This window comes from Tyto alba, unplaced genomic scaffold, assembly GCF_018691265.1.
Source record: "Tyto alba isolate M040663 unplaced genomic scaffold, T.alba_DEE_v4.0 Super-Scaffold_42, whole genome shotgun sequence".
NCBI classification, from domain to species: Eukaryota; Metazoa; Chordata; class Aves; order Strigiformes; family Tytonidae; genus Tyto; species Tyto alba.
Genome location: NW_024881318.1, coordinates 3,215,328 through 3,230,873, shown reverse-complemented (window position 1 = coordinate 3,230,873; position 15,546 = coordinate 3,215,328). Strand labels below are relative to the sequence as shown.

Below are 15,546 nucleotides of genomic sequence, written 5' to 3'. Positions count from 1 at the left end.
TTTTGCAGCCCTGTCCTTGTGTTTAAAAAAATACTTCTTTTTTAATCTGGGTTTAAGTGAATCTTGAGAATGAAACATCTTCAGATTTTATTTCTATAGGTTTTTGGTGATTTGCATTTTACTCATAGAATCCTATTTATGCTTAACATCTATTTTAGGATCATCTGACTCAAATACCCTCCCACATTTGGTTTACTCAGGAGAGAATTTCTAAATAACTTGACAATATTTTTATTTAAATTTTTTAATGACAAGCTTTTTTCTCCTTTTTTTCCCCCCTAGAAAATTGTCACTTGCATGTACATTTTGATGATTGCAAAATGGCGAACCTAAAGAAATTCTAGTATGTAAATATGTTTTTCTTTTACAGACACTGAATCCAAAATGGAATGAAGAATTTTATTTTAGAGTAAGTTTCCCTTTACTTGCAATCATTGTTATAAAATGGCATGTTATAAGGTTGGGAAGAAGCTTATTTTTCAGTTGTTGCTTATATATTTACACTTTAAAATGTTTGTCCTGATATAATTGCTCTTCTGTTTCTGCACTGATGGAGTGATCTGCAGTTAAGTAGAAATGGACTGTTTCACAATTTGAGACTTTATTTGGAGTAAGTTTGGGGCTAATTCATCTGACAAATAAAAAATTGTCTTTACTTGAAAATGTATTTTCAGCAGAGCATGCTTGCTCTAGTTTTAAAATGTTAATACAGTGGCAAATAATCAGAGTTATTGCCAAGACCTATATGAAATTTAAGTTATCATGGCAAAAAATAATGAAACACAAATGTAGAAAAGGAAGATTGAAAAAGTGATTTCTCTTGCCCTTTATGCTACTTGCTAAAAAGGTGAAAATAGGCTTTTGAGGGAGGAGTTTCATGTTAATCTTTCTTAAAATGAAACCCAAGTTATAGCTAAAACTGAGTGATTTTTATGAGAAAAAACAATTGTAAATACTTGCAAGTGGTAAAGGAGGGGTTGAGGTAGTGATTATTAAACCCAACATAATATAAAGGAGAAGGACAATAACTTTGTTGTTTAGCTGCTGAAAATACTTTTCCAAAGAACGACGACTTTCAGTGCAGCTGTAGCCTTCACAAAAGAAGGTGAGGTAGAATTTCAGTGGTTTTTAACATTTAATCTTAAGCAGCTGTTTGAGAAAAGATGTCATTGTAGATTGTTAAAACCGGGTGTTGCATTGAACATTGTTTGGAGAATCTTAGCTGTCGACTGTCTTGCTAATAGGATCTTTTTGATAAATAGTTCCCACCAATATAATTGTTAATACGCAGGTTTTTGAGTTCAAGTGGAGTTTTTATTTTTAAATATGTACCATATAGCTTTTCTAGGTTTTGCAGCTGGGTAATATGTATCTAAAATCATCTTTATCTAATGAAATATTTTTAGTTTTATAATGTACTCAGAGGGGAAGATATGGACTTACACTTTTTAAAGTTATGCAGAGTCCATAGGAACTGTCTTGACACTCAGTCTGAACTGGGCTAAGGTTTTCCGTGTCCATCACAATGGGTTTTGATGCTTGGCCACCGCTCGTGACAGGTGGCTCTGCCATGGGACAACGTAAGCTACCTGCCCGTAAAAACGCAGCGGAATTTCTAATACTGTAACTTTGCTAGGAAGTCCTTACCCTAGCAAGAGAGCATTTTATGGTGAAGTGTTCAAATGCCTTTGCCTTCGGCATAGAGGGCAAATTGTACCGAGAGATGACCGTCGTGACCGCTGCACTGGGAAGGGAAGTGAAAGGAAGTTTTAGACTCTTATCTGTTTGAAGACAATTCGAGCTCTCCCAGATTTGATCCTGACTGCATACGGGATTTGGAAACGGATAACCTCACCTGTGTAAGCCCATCTTTGTGAGTGCTGATCTCCTAAACACGCAGAGTTGTAAGACAGACTGTAAGGAACAAATTCCTTGTGTTTTAAAGTGAAATGTATTTACTCATGATTAAGCAAGCTTGTTATGTATGTTTGTGGTTATCGTTTTAACTGATACTATTCAAGGTAGCCTTTTTATTAATTTACTTTTCCCGGGAAAAGAGAATCTACAAAACTGCCACAATTTCTGTTGCTTAAACTACAAGTATAGTTCATAGCAGCTCTGTTAAAACATCCTGAAAATCCTAAACAATAATGTGAATATATAAAGTAATGCATGGCCATTTTGTGTGTCACAATTGTTTGATTTTTATCAACGATCGTCACCCCCACGGAATTATCAGTCCATCATGGAATATTATTTCAAAGTTTTCTTAATTAAACAAGTTGGACATAGTCACCTGGTTTACAAAGTTTTTCTGAAAAAAGGTAACAAGTGGATCAAATACTATACAACTTTTTTTCTTAATTAATAGTGGCTGTTTTGTTTTCCTGCCAGAGTTCATTTTGCTTTGTCCTCTTAAGTGTTGGCAGTCTTTCTGCTTAAATTTACTTAAATGTAAATAAATTTCTAGAGGTATATTTGCTGTTTTCAACTGTTGAAGAGACTTCTGTTGGGTTTTCCACAGGCATGTGTGATAAATGTGGTAGAAATGATGAGCAATGGACAGTCCGAAATACAGATAATTGTGACATTTGGAAGGAAATACAGTGAAACTCTTGCTCCTTACAGTTTAGTTGGGCTTTGCAGCCATAGAACAAAAAAAAATCTGGGCGCCGTGATAGTCTGTCCAGCCTGGGAATTGTTCCCAAAGCCGAGCGCTTGTCACTTCGGCTGGGCCACCCTTGCTGGGACCGAGGTGGTGTTGGTGGGCTGCAGCAGGACGGACGGACGGCAGCCCGGGCTGCAGCAGGACGGACGGACGGACGGCAGCCCGGGCTGCAGCAGGACGGACGGACGGACGGCAGCCTGGGCTGCAGCAGGACGGACGGACGGCAGCCCGGGCTGCAGCAGGACGGACGGACGGCAGCCTGGGCTGCAGCAGGACGGACGGACGGCAGAGCGCTCTGTAGAAAGGGAAATGCAGAGTGTCTGGTATTGAGCACCGTAAATGAGAGTTTTTAATGGTAACTGCTGGGCTATTTGTAGTTGCAGTAGGGTTTAGGAACAATGTGCTCCAGTTTAAGTAAAACTAGACTTACATAAAACCTGTGAGTTCTGTTCAGTTTGCCTTGATCTGATCACTGTATGAGCTAGTACCTATGTGTTACCATCAAGCTAATGCACCTGAAGTGACGTTATTTGAATTTTCTCGTAGGTAAACCCAACCAATCATCGTCTTCTCTTCGAAGTGTTTGATGAAAACAGATTGGTGAGTGCTTATCTTGATTGTGTTTTACTCATCATCAGGCTCTGTGTGGCACAGCTGATGAAAATATAACACATCCTAAAAGGTGTATTTTTGTCTGTTGTTTAAGTAAGTGTGCTAAGAAATGCAGGCAGAAGCATAAACAACATCTGTGTTTCAGACTAATAGTCAGAGCATTAAACACAAGAGCAGTACTGCTGGGTCAGACCAAAATGTTCCTCCCTAACCCAGTATTCTGACAGTGAAAAACTTCATCATAATCTTCCTTAGGCTTCTCCACTGCAAACCAATAAAGTCCCAGCCTTTTTAGTCACTGCTAAAAACCAGCTGCTTCGTTTTCGTGTCTTTCCTGTACTGTTTAATATTTGGGCATCCTTTTTTGGGATGTGGTTACCAGAGCTGCACCTTGTACCCAAGATGTGTGTATGAAGGCTGAAGGTAACGGCAAAATAAGGCACTCTGTTATAAGTTCTCTGCCTCATAATGCCCTGTATATTGTTAGTGGTTTTGTTCTTGAACTTAATTTGTCTGATGCAGTATTTCTTCTAGAGTAGTCCTCCAACATCCTAATGCTTCTTGCTTTTGTTGTGATGAAGTAGATAAGGTTCACCCACAGACATACATGGAATAAGGGACACTGTGATTCTGAATGTTAAGTACGCCAGTGCAGTGGCATACGGGGTGAGGGACTCTTCAGGTTTTTGTCTTTTGAAAACTGTGACACCACCTTTTTGTTTATGAGGCCAGGTATTAACATTTTCTTGGTTGGGTGAAGTACAACCTCTACTAAACTTGTTTGCTTTGTGAAGATTAGGATCGGTGTTGTGAAGATCCTTTTATTAAAACCCACAAACAAACAAAAAAACCTCCAAAAACCACAACCAAAACAAAACAGTACGGAAGCATCTGTCTTCAGAAAATACATTCTTTTCCTCTGTCTTCCCATTAAATATAGAACAAAGAAAACCACACAAGCTGTAATCTTCTGGGGAAAAAGAGGACTTCTGGCCACACGATTTTCTCTTCCTTTAGGTGGAAGTCAATCCGTGAGAGCGCGTGTTACGAGCGGGCTGAGCGTGGGCGTATTTCTCGCCCCAGGAGGGTCCGGCTGACGGCACGTCCTGTTAGAGCTGGCCGTACCTCCTGAGCTCGGCGGGGCTGACAGCTCGGGCAGTTCTGCCCGCTCCCAGGCCCTCTCCCGTTGCCAGCTGATGCCAGCACTGCCGCCGCACAGCCCGCCCTGCTGCGGGGCTGGTGGCTGCCCGGGGAGCGTGGGGGCCGTGGAAGGGGTGGGGTGTCCCTCGGGCCCGCGCCGGGGCACGGGAGCGGGGTGGCAGTCTGGGAAACAAATTCTCTGCAGGGCGACAGCTGAGAAATGGCAGGTTTGGTGTCCTCGTGTGGCTTCGGGTTTTGGAGTTACTGTAGGCAGTGCTGGCCTCGTTCTGGCGGTTTCTGTGCTTCTTTCTGGGTGCACCATTTTCTGTTTGTTCTTCCTGTGGCCCTGCTTCTGCAGACAGTCTGCCCGTGGGCTCGTCACCTCCTTGCAGAGGAGCAAGCCGGGCTGTAGGAGCTGTTGCTTTCAACTGAGATGATGTTCTGAGCTGCTGACAAAGCAAGTACCCTGGGGATTTTAGAGTAGCAGGTTCCATGGGGTTATGCTCACAGAATGAGGAGACATCAAACTGATTGTTTTGATTTTACTCTGAAATACTTATTGTCAATATTTGCATTATTTTTACTGCAAGAACTTTGTTTCTTCTTCATGTTCCCAAATTATTAAAGCACTTTCTGTCTTTGCAGTACATCCTTTCCTTTCTATCCCCCAATCAAAATAGAGACTGTATGATGCAAGCTTCGTCTCTGGGGCAGAAAGACCGTGTCCTTGGGTGTTTTATCTGAAAAATAAGCTAAAATAATATCAACACCTGTGCTTCCACAAGGAATTCTACAGTACTGTTGCTGTGTGGAAGCTATTCATGTTTTTCTTCTTGTTGGCTCATAGTCCACTTAAAACAATAAGGGATTGTGCTGTCTGTTGGCAGTCTTATCGGTTTAGGCTTCCATTTCTCTTGTGATTGGTCATTTTCTGTCTTTTGAAAACAAACTGCTTGCGAACAGAGGTTTAAATGTCTAGATAGAGTATTGACCCTCCACCTACACATTTTCAGAGCTGTTGACAAAACTTTCTCAAGTTCTCCGATGGAGCAAATGTCTGTGTATTGAAATGCAGCTACATTCTTGCTGAAGAGAGTGCCTTTTCTCGTATGTGCTACGAGTGCTGTTGTGAGCACGCTTCAGATGTGAGTATCCTCAGACCACTGAGTCGCTGCGTTCTAATAGGGCTTATTTAGGGTGTTTGGTTTATGTTTTGGTGTATCCTGCCTGTCTGTTCTTCTTCTGGCTCTCGGGGAGTGTAACTGTATTCCGTGCTGGCAATCACACTTGTGGTAATATTGCTAACTTTCCCACTGGAGCCTGGCCAGCAATGGGCAGAGTTTCTGTACGGTGTTTAAGACAAATCAGTACAAAACGACATGCAACACCCGTCTCTGGTTTTCTCTCGTCATTACTGCCTGGTAAAATTGAAAAAGAAACTTTGTCTCCCGCCACCTTGCACTTTTCTGCTGTTTTTATTGCGTGAGAAATCTTTGCCATATGTACGATTGCTTTGTTTGTTGTAATTTTTAATTATTAAAAGGGACTGCGCAGGGTAGCGTAGGTTATATTGCACTTGGAGGGGCAGTGTAAAAATTGTGGCTTTTTAAAGGCAAGAAGTTTGTTGCTTAATCATGCTATGAGCACAGTTAAAATTGAAAGCATAACCGTGCTATATTTATTCATGTTCTGCCATGATAGCCTAATGCTGTAACATACACCGAAACATTAAGCTTGAAATAATTCTTCTCATTTGCATGTGGAGTTGACTTAAACTTTTAACGCTAAATTGAAGTGGTTTTGTTGTAGTTAAATTTGTGTGTGTGCGCTTTATAGAAATGTGCCTTGTGAATATGATGTGGTTTAGATTTATAGCAGTGCCGAGTGTGTTCGCTGCCTTAGTCAGCTGTGAGAGCTCTCCCGCTGGGGCCGCTCCTCTCTGATGGAAAAGGAGCAGCTGTGAAGGTGCTGTTTCAGGCTCTTGCTGGCATTAAAAAAAAAAAAAAAAAAAAAAAAAAATTAAAAAAACCCCACAACAAAACCCCCACTAGCTTCCATGGGAGAGGGGGAACGAGGCCACGTGACTCCCATCATCCTACCCTATGTCACAGTGTGTAGGAGCGCTGATTGCTCTTACCCAATCATGCCTGGAATGCTGCTTGCCACTTGGGCTATTTCTGCTATCTGTCGCTATCAGGGCTGCAGTGCTAACAGTTTGGCAGATGGGACACTTTTTCTTGGAGTTTATGTCTTTGGTTTTTAACTTCTGGCAGTGCCTGAATTGTTGCTGTTCTCCCTCTCCTTTTCTTCTCTCTGTAAAACCATGGCCCATCGGCTGCGGTTTCATTTTGGCTCTGGGCGAAGCAACACAGCCCCTGAATCAGAGATCCTCGACCGGGAAAGAGAAGATGACTTTTTCATGGCATTCCACACTTTGCCAAGAAGAAACAGTCCTCACGCTTTCTCCCGACACGGAGCGGATTTTGGTGGTGGCGGCGGCGATTTGCAAGAGGAGGGCTCCTTAAAAAGGAGTACATCCATGTTTATTCCCCAGCTGCTGAACAGCATCGATGCGCGTCCGACGAGAAGCTCCTCGATGCAGATCTCTCTCCAGCGCAAAGCTGCGGACGGCTGCGCGGACGAGTGCGCAGCCCTGGCATCTCCTGAGGAGACGCCTCCTTGCAAGTCCTCGGACTTCAGGGAGCATTATGCATCCCCTGTTGAAAACCGTGCTGCTTCTCCGAGCGGTCCAGAGGCAACTCCTGAAAATTCCCCTCCCGGGCTGCCAGAAGAGTTAGGGCAACAGATTAATGGAACTGTTTGCTGTAATCACAGAATATTTTGTACTATTCCTTCTAATAAGCAGGGTGAGGATGCTTCATCAGTTGCCCAAGAAGTTGAGGCAACGGAAGCAGCTTCGGGTTTAAACATAAGTGGTGTGAGGATTCAGCATCGGGCTTCAAGTGCAGACATGCCTCAGGTTACTCTACTACCCTTCGGTACTGAGGCTCACAATACCGCTCCCACCCCTGAACCCCGGCGTTGGTCTTTGCAGCATGTGCCAGATATGTCAGCAAATTCAGGGAAAAAGTTCTTTGTTCTCCAGTTACAGCAACCGCAGCCAAGCGGTACAGGTGCGGGAAGCGAATATAACTTTGGTTTTACTGGAACAAAAGGGGACAGACTGGTCAGGTATCCTCGGATACGACTAGAAAGGAGTACTTCCTACCCTGTCCAGCCCCCAGCAGAAGAAATTAGCCCCATGGATGATGAGAGATCGAATTCAGAACTGCACGGAGATGGCAGGAATGGCTCAGAAATACCTAGAAGCAATTCGGTAGAACGGATTCCTCAAGGGCAGGGATGTTTGTTTAAAATCAGACCAGATCAAAACACAAGGCAGCAGCACTTCAGAATTCTTGTCACCCGTGGTCCTGAAGAACAAAATCAGGTTGTTGGTAAAGAGGGTCGTGGCACCCCTGGTCCTACAACAGCCAGCACCGCAGTAAGTATGATGCTGAGCATGCTCTGCTAGTAAAATACAGAATTGCCATAGAAAGGCTTCTAGACTTGAGGCAACTGAAGCACTTCCACTGTTAGTGCTAGAATGTTCTGCATTTCTCTGGTGCAAGCCACAAATCATCTCTATTTCTAATTTAATGTAACTTTGCGTTCAGTTATGATTACATCCAGTGTAATATTTTGAGATCCTAATGTCACACGTGTCTTAATTCAGTGTTACCTCAGCTGGAAAGATTTTTAAAAATCAGAACATTCAAATGGCAAAGTAAGTGTTTGTGTTAATTTAGTTGGCTGAGACTTTGCTGTATGAAGAAATCTTCATGCACTCTGTTTATAAAAGCAAATACTTTGACACCTTCTAAGTATAATGTACATGTGCGTACCTCAACACAGTTTTAAAATGTGTATTGTAATGCAATAGTAGCTAAGACTATAGAAAACTTAGGGGAATTTCAGTCATGACATTGACTCAGATACGGTACCAAGAAGTTAGAGAAGAAAATAACCTTTGTTACAGTAATTTTTTTTTTCCCCTTCTGAAAATTGAAACCTGCTTTTTGTGTGCCACAAGTCCTGATCAAACAACTGTAGAAGTGGCTTGGCAGACCTTAGTAAGCTGTCTTGTTTGTGTCTGCTTGATTTTGCTTTAAGATGACAAAATTAATCTTCTGGGTTTTTCTTTGTTATAAGAGGAGAGGATGGATATTTTTTGTTTTTAAGCCACTTTTTAAAAGACCAAAGTAGGAATGAAGTTTAAGGGTTTAGATTAGTCATTTGCTTAAATTGCTTTACTGTGCAATTTAACACTGCCCACTTGAGTTCCTAAGCTCAGTGATGCTGTATATAGAATAGCAAGCACCCTGTCTCCAGCTGTGAAAACAGATTCACTAGAAGGGAGTTTGGGCTTCATTGCTTGTGTGTTCTCCTGCGCTTTGGTGCAGTGAAATGTAGCACAGAGAGACAGCTGCTTGCTGCAGCAAGGCCGTACGATGACTCTGCAGCTTTCTTATGGAAAAGCTAATAGTCTCTAAGTTATTCCAGTGTAACCTTCTTTTTAGCTCTTCAGTAGACATTGAGGGTAGAAAATCACAAAGTATCCATAAGCTTTTATTTTAAAGTAAAATTAGAAAAAGTCACTCGCCAGTACAGGTTTCATTTCAGAGTCTGGAAGCTAGCAATTTTTTTTAGTGTGTAGTATCTTTCCTGCCAGCCTGAGAACATTTCAGCAGGAAAATCTGGAATACAGAAATTTCACTGATTTTCTTCTTCATTTGACTTTCATGTATGCAGTACAGTATGTTAAGTGTTCTCATACTAAAATGGATCTAAATCTCAGACTAAAAATGAAATGGGGAAAAAAAAAAAGTACGTCTGATTTTTCCGTTTCCTATTTCTTATCCCTTGTTCCTTTCCTATAGTAGCTGTTCCTGGAGAACCACCGTAACCAATTATGTAAGTCGCTATAGTATGTCAAACATAGTACAAAAGCATCAGCGGTCTGCAACTCGCAGAGGTGTGCCCCCCGTCTCTGCAGTAGTTCTCATTTTCCTAAAGGATCGGCCCCCCCCAAAGTCACTTCTTTGACCTTCCCTGTAGTAGCGGTTCCCATACCAAAGGCACACCTCAGTGTTTCCAGAGGAGAATTATAAAATTTGTTCCTATGCGCTCTTAGTTTTAGTCACCATGTGAAATCAATTTAGTCGGCCATGAAGCATGGCAGTCACAGAGGCACTCAGTCCAAATGGTACTTGCATTCTTCAGTGCACTGAGTTTCAAAAATAAAGAATTAATTGAAACTTAAAACTTTTTTGGTGGTGTTTTCTCATATTTGTAGTAAGCCCAGAAATATTGTGGGTAGAGGTGATTGGCTAGGCAAGATGCCATAGGAAGCGTGGGGACTGAAAGCATTTTGGTGAAGGTTTTGCTTTATTTTGTCTACATATAAGACATTCTTTAGTAAGGTGTCATTCTTAATCTATCCCACAGAAGTTTGTTTGGAGGACTTACGATGCTAAGCAAGGGTGCGCCTGAAATATTTGTTCTATTAAGCTGAAGGGAAAAGTTGCCGTGTTTTATAGCTGTTAGCGTAAAAAAATAAAAAATTATTCTAGACTCTTCCAGTTAAACGAGTTTGTGTGTATTTGATTGATATAAGGCATGGGCCCGGGGCTGTAAGCAGCAGCTGCTACAGCCTTATTTATCTTGAGTGAAAACATTCAAGCGGGCGTCTGCAGTCCTGCTGCTACCAAGTGTTTATGACCTTTCAAATATCTTCTGTTTTAGACAGAAGTGTTTTTTGGGCAAGCAGGATGTATTTCATTACAAGTCATTATAAAATACTAAGTAAAGTATGAGCTTATGTCCAATTGTGAAAAACTGTAGTTGGAAGCCTTGTTACAAATTCTTTCAAGTACGATGATATTTTATATGTAGAGCAATAGGCTACTGATAAGTGTGTATATATACTGTGACATATAACAAATACACTGTGCATAATTTGGGGTCTGTGAGTGCATAGCTGTATTTGTGGGAAACACTTCAAAAATCTCATGTATTGGACAACTGTTTTAGAGACCTGACAAAGGCATCTTTGTTGCGATAAAAATACAAAGTGCCCTAACAAAATGTAGTAGTAGTATTGAATTATATTTAGTTAACAAACAGAAATGGCAACTCTCCACTCTGCAAGTCTGCGTTTGTCACAATTCAGCTTTTATTTTCCTTTCTTAGAAATACTTTTAGAATTAATACTGTTGTGGAAGTACGGAGAGTCTACTTGTGCTCGTAAGAGATCAGCTGGGATTGGGGCATGTAAACCAAGAAGAGCCAGCTAGAATCAGTGCGCTTCAGCAGTCACGCAGGGCCACATGTTCTGCCTTGAACGTGGGCACCTGAGCTGTGTGCCTCGCTCGGGCTGGTGCCACGTGGAGACCGGCGGCCGATTCCTCAACTCGGGCAGAGACACCCGCAAAAGTTCCTTTCTCTGAAAGCAGAAGCAGGGTTGGGAGAACACGTGCCGCGCATGGGATGGCTTTCCCATGGGTGCTAGGGAAGGGGTTAAAGAATTCCTCTGAAGAACGTGGAACTCGGTGGAATTAAGGAGCTAGAGCTGCTGCTCCTCTGTTGCTGCCTCCCTGCCTCGCTCTGCCCTTCGTCGTAGGCCGTTCAAAACTCCGTGTGTCTGTTGATGCCCTGACTTGTGGTTCCGTTGTTTTAATGGAAGTGCTTTCCTGGGAGACCTCTGCCTGGCCCCGAGGCAGTGGGCTTCAGGTGCGCCAGTGCTGAGCTCTGTCTTTGACCAGGAATAATTTTTATCACCTAGAGCAGAGTCAACTACTGTTAATAAAGCTGTGTAGGGGAATGGCAGAGTTGTCTATTGGAGCCCTTCTATGAAATCAGTAATTAGCGACTGACAACTGCATGACTGCAATGCAGATGAGGAAAAATCTTAACTCTTGTTCAGAATCACATAATAATGTATCTGAATGCATTAGTATATTATGACATATAGCACAACGGATTTCGGCAGTTTCTTTTTTTCTGGAGGGAATGAATGCTCCTCTTAGTTCTTTCATTCCAGTCACCATTTTTCTTAGTTTCAATGATACCTCTTCAGTGTAAAAAGGTTGCTCGTAACCCCTTCTTACCTTAGTGGCTTCCTGTGATTTGGAATAGATTTTTGAGGGCAAAACTCTGCAAAGAATAGATAATAATCCACTCAGAAAATTGCTACTACTGGGTGAGTTTAAAACCTTGAATCATCCTCTTATATCCCACTAGGAGAGCTGAGTTGATTTTGTTTAATCATATTGGGGATTACTTATTTGTGGGTTTGACCGAAGAGAAAACAGGTCAGTGAGATTGCTGACTGATATAGAGGAACGGCTGGTGAAAATTTTATAGTGTTCGACAGTGTTACTAAAATAGTATCTAATGTTAAATTGTGTATGTAAAAGACGCACAGTTCTGCTCTACCTAGGATTAGAAATGTACCTAAAGACCTCAAAATTTCTGTAGACCCTCCTTACACGGTGAAACTCTACTACAATATTTCTACCTTAGTTGGACTGTGAATTTGTATTGTTCAGAAATGCAGACAAGTTCTCCATGCAGAAGTCTGATGTAGAAGTCTTGAGGTAGTTGTTTTGTGGTTTTTTTTTTTATGGCTAGGGGAAAAAAAAAAAGATCAAATTAAGGATATGCAGTTTCATTCAATTTTACACATTGGAAAAAAAATGTAATACATTTAAATACAAAACCAAAGACTAGATAAGGGATTACCAATATTGTACCTTTTTTAATTTTAATATTTAATGTGTAGCCAATCTCAGAAATGAGATGGTTTTCAGTAGCAAGTGTCTGCTTTAGTGCTACTGTGCTGTATTTTTTTTATTTCTAGGTATCATTGCCTCATGACTTATCACTCTCAGCATTGTGGATCACTCTTCTCTGAACTGGGGACAGTTTTCTCTGCTCAGTGGTATTCAAGGAAGAAGCACCTGAATCACTGTTAGCTAGCTAAACCTTCAGTGCAAGAAGCAAAAGAAAGTGAAATAAATTCCATTGTTTGCAATCCTTAGAAGGTGCAGAATTTGTAGCGGAGCTTCTGTTGGCCACATCTTTAGGCCATATTCCTGCCATGCAATTTCCTTTCCTTATCCAATTGTTTCAAATTTCAGGTCGCTTGGATCCAGTGGGTTGGAAAAGAAAAATTTCTTCACTAGCAATTCCATCCTGTGACCTGACCTAGCTCTAACGAACAAGTGGCAAGTGTCTGTACTTGCCCTGTGCTAAGCCTTAATTTCTAAAGCATGTACCACTGTATGGCAATTAAAAGGGGCAGTGGAGGGATAACACTGTTCTGAACTTCCACCAGCGAGATTTGCAAATAAGACATATTTTGGTTAGTATGAAATTTAGCTCTAGATTAATTTTCTGGGTGTTTTTTACTTTTGTACATAAACTGATCCATTTGATGCAAAGAGATAAATAGAAATCCTTAGATGTTTCAGTGTAAACTACAGCAAAGTTTGCAAGTCTCTTTCCAGAGACGGTGTTGAGACACCAAACGGTTTAGGTATTGCTGATCAGCACAAGAAATGAGATGGAAATCTGTAAAGATGATATAAAATGAAAAGGGATTTTTTTTCCTCCCTTCAGATAACCATTGCCAGAGTTTCTTTGTTTCGGGCTAGTTAATGCAGTCCACAGAGAGAGATCTTAATTTTCTCTTTCAGTGCTGTTGCTCTTGCCCACCAGCCTGCCACTGACACGGTATTCAGCACTTAATTTAACATCATTCATCATCTTCAGCTGGGCCCCACGCTGATACTTTGTGAGGACCTGAGTTGGTATGGGAAATGGTGGTGCTTTTGAGTTGGAAAAAAGGCTTAATTGTTTCTCTTGTAATTTCTGAACCAAGTCTAAATATCCGAGAACTCCAAAGAATGCCTAGAGAAAAATGGCCCAATGCTGTTCCAAAGGAACTTGTGTATAGCTGTTTATCTGCCTATCCTGGTTTCCCGTGGATGAAGAAGTATATTAGAACCAGCAGTCACTCCAGTAAGGTCTGCCGTGCAGAGTGAAAACGTACGTGCCACGAGTCTTTCCTTCTGCCTGTCTGTCCGTCCGCGCAGGCGCCTGTGCCCCGGTTAAGGTGGGGGCTGGGTCCCAGCGCGTGGTGCTCGCGGCGGAGCCACGCTCGGCTGTTTCTGCACCTTGTATCAGAAGCGATTGCTGAGTGCGGCACAGCATTCTGACTGCCACGAACCAAGGCGAGACACATTGCCAGCAGTTGATTTCCTGGCCTTCGTTATACCGAGAGCATGTTCTTGACAATTTGGCGGCCTTCTAAAGCAGGCAAAAGCTCTGGCAGAAGCAAGTATTTCTTCCCAGGTCTCAAAGGAGAGCCGAGTCAGAACAGCTCACCTGCGCTCGGGCATCCCTATGAACAGCTGATTTCTCTTCCAGTGCTGTGCAACGACCTCATCGGTATATTGCACAGGTCTAAGTTCGGAGACCTACTTCAGGGATCGCTGTCTGGACTCTAATAGGCATTTCTGGAACATAATTCGCGGTGCCCTTAGCTAGATGTTTAAAATAGCTCAAATGAGCAGTGCTACGAATTTCCTGTCTCTCCACTTGCTGTACAAGGAGTGCAGATGACTATCTGGAAAGCCTCTGCTCTGTGCAGATAAGGACTTTGTTGACATCTGCAGGTAGAGGTGATGAATTCCCTCCCTCAAGGCTTTTTAGGTTTCCTGTCTCCTCAGCAGCCCTGCCTCTAGGTTGCACTGACAGAAAGGTATCTCCCTGACCACAACAGACTGTGCCTAGGACTTGACAATTTTCTCATCTTTTTCTGTTCAGGGATCTGCTGTAGGTCACAGCCCACTTCAGGCCTTTCCTTCAGGTGGAACACCCCCACACTCCTCCAAAATCCCCTGCCCCCCTTCTTAACTAGCCCTTCCATCAGCTTGCATGTCAATTATTAAAAATCTTCCTGGCCTGGAAGGGGCAGACTATCATGTTCAAACATGTGCAGAGCAGAAGCTAGTTTTAGAAGGAAAGTACTAAGGAGCAGACTGATTTTTGTTGTGGGTGGATTTTTTTTCATGCAGTGTTTTTTTCCTGTGACTGGAGGACAAATAACACATTGCAAGTGGTGTAAATTAGCTTGCAGAATCAAGAAATTAATATGTAATTTTCAGTCAAGTTTTCAGGGAGTCAAGAATTGGCAGTGCTGTCTTTATCCTGTCCCTGCACAGTCTCAAAGTTTCCTGGGAAATGATTCCGAGTTTTATTAGACTTCATTGTTAGGTGTTTTTCTTCCTGAAAGCTGTATCTTTTGATATTTTTCTGTAAAGAATCTTCAAGCAGAAGAGCTGGAAATAACATCACTTTTTTTAATAGCAGTAATAAACTACTTGCTCCTGCATGGAAAAATTGTATGCTGAGGTTCAGTACAGAGTGATCTCTTTAAAGCTGAGTTTATAAGGCCCTCAATTTATAATGGAAATGCTGACACAGTCTTAACACTGAAGGTGCCGGCCAGATCAGCTTTGGTACAGATCTAGCTACAGAAAATTACAGATAATAAACCAGAGAGAGGGTCTCGATTGCTTTTTGTCCTGTTCAGCTGTTTTCCTATTTGAGAAAAGTTGTCCAGTAATGAAGAATTTAGGAATGTGCATGTTTTATGGCTGTTCTAGTTCAAAAAGCTGTTCTAAATCCAAATTCATCCTGTTTACTTAGTTTCCATGTTAAATCTCATTGTAAAATGTGTTACTGCATACATTCATCTAAAATCTGGTACTTTTATCTGTTTTTTCATCTAATAAGATGGCATTGGTAGCTTCCAAAAGTCAGCAACTATGTACAGAAAAACACATTAATAAAATCAGCAGTATGACCATGCAGGTTTCTGGCTGCGGAAATAATGAATAAATTAAAAAAAAAAAAAACCTCACCTTTGCTGTACTTAAACCCTCTGACATTATAAACTTAAGAAAGTGCTGGGCTGTGTCTTATATGTGTGGGAAAAATCTGATTCTAGAGTTAGTCCCGGGCATTATCATTACCAAAATGCCATTCAGGTTTCCAGG

General features: G+C 41.8%; 1 protein-coding gene across 1 annotated transcript in view; it reads left to right on the top strand.

The window, feature by feature from the left end:
- Nucleotides 1-15,546, top strand: part of NEDD4L (NEDD4 like E3 ubiquitin protein ligase) — a 185,540-nt gene that overhangs the window by 75,437 nt on the left and 94,557 nt on the right. Inside the window, 2 exon segments of the mRNA XM_042804482.1 lie at nucleotides 371-409; nucleotides 3,215-3,268. Of these exon segments, the coding sequence (XP_042660416.1) occupies nucleotides 371-409; nucleotides 3,215-3,268 (93 nt within the window).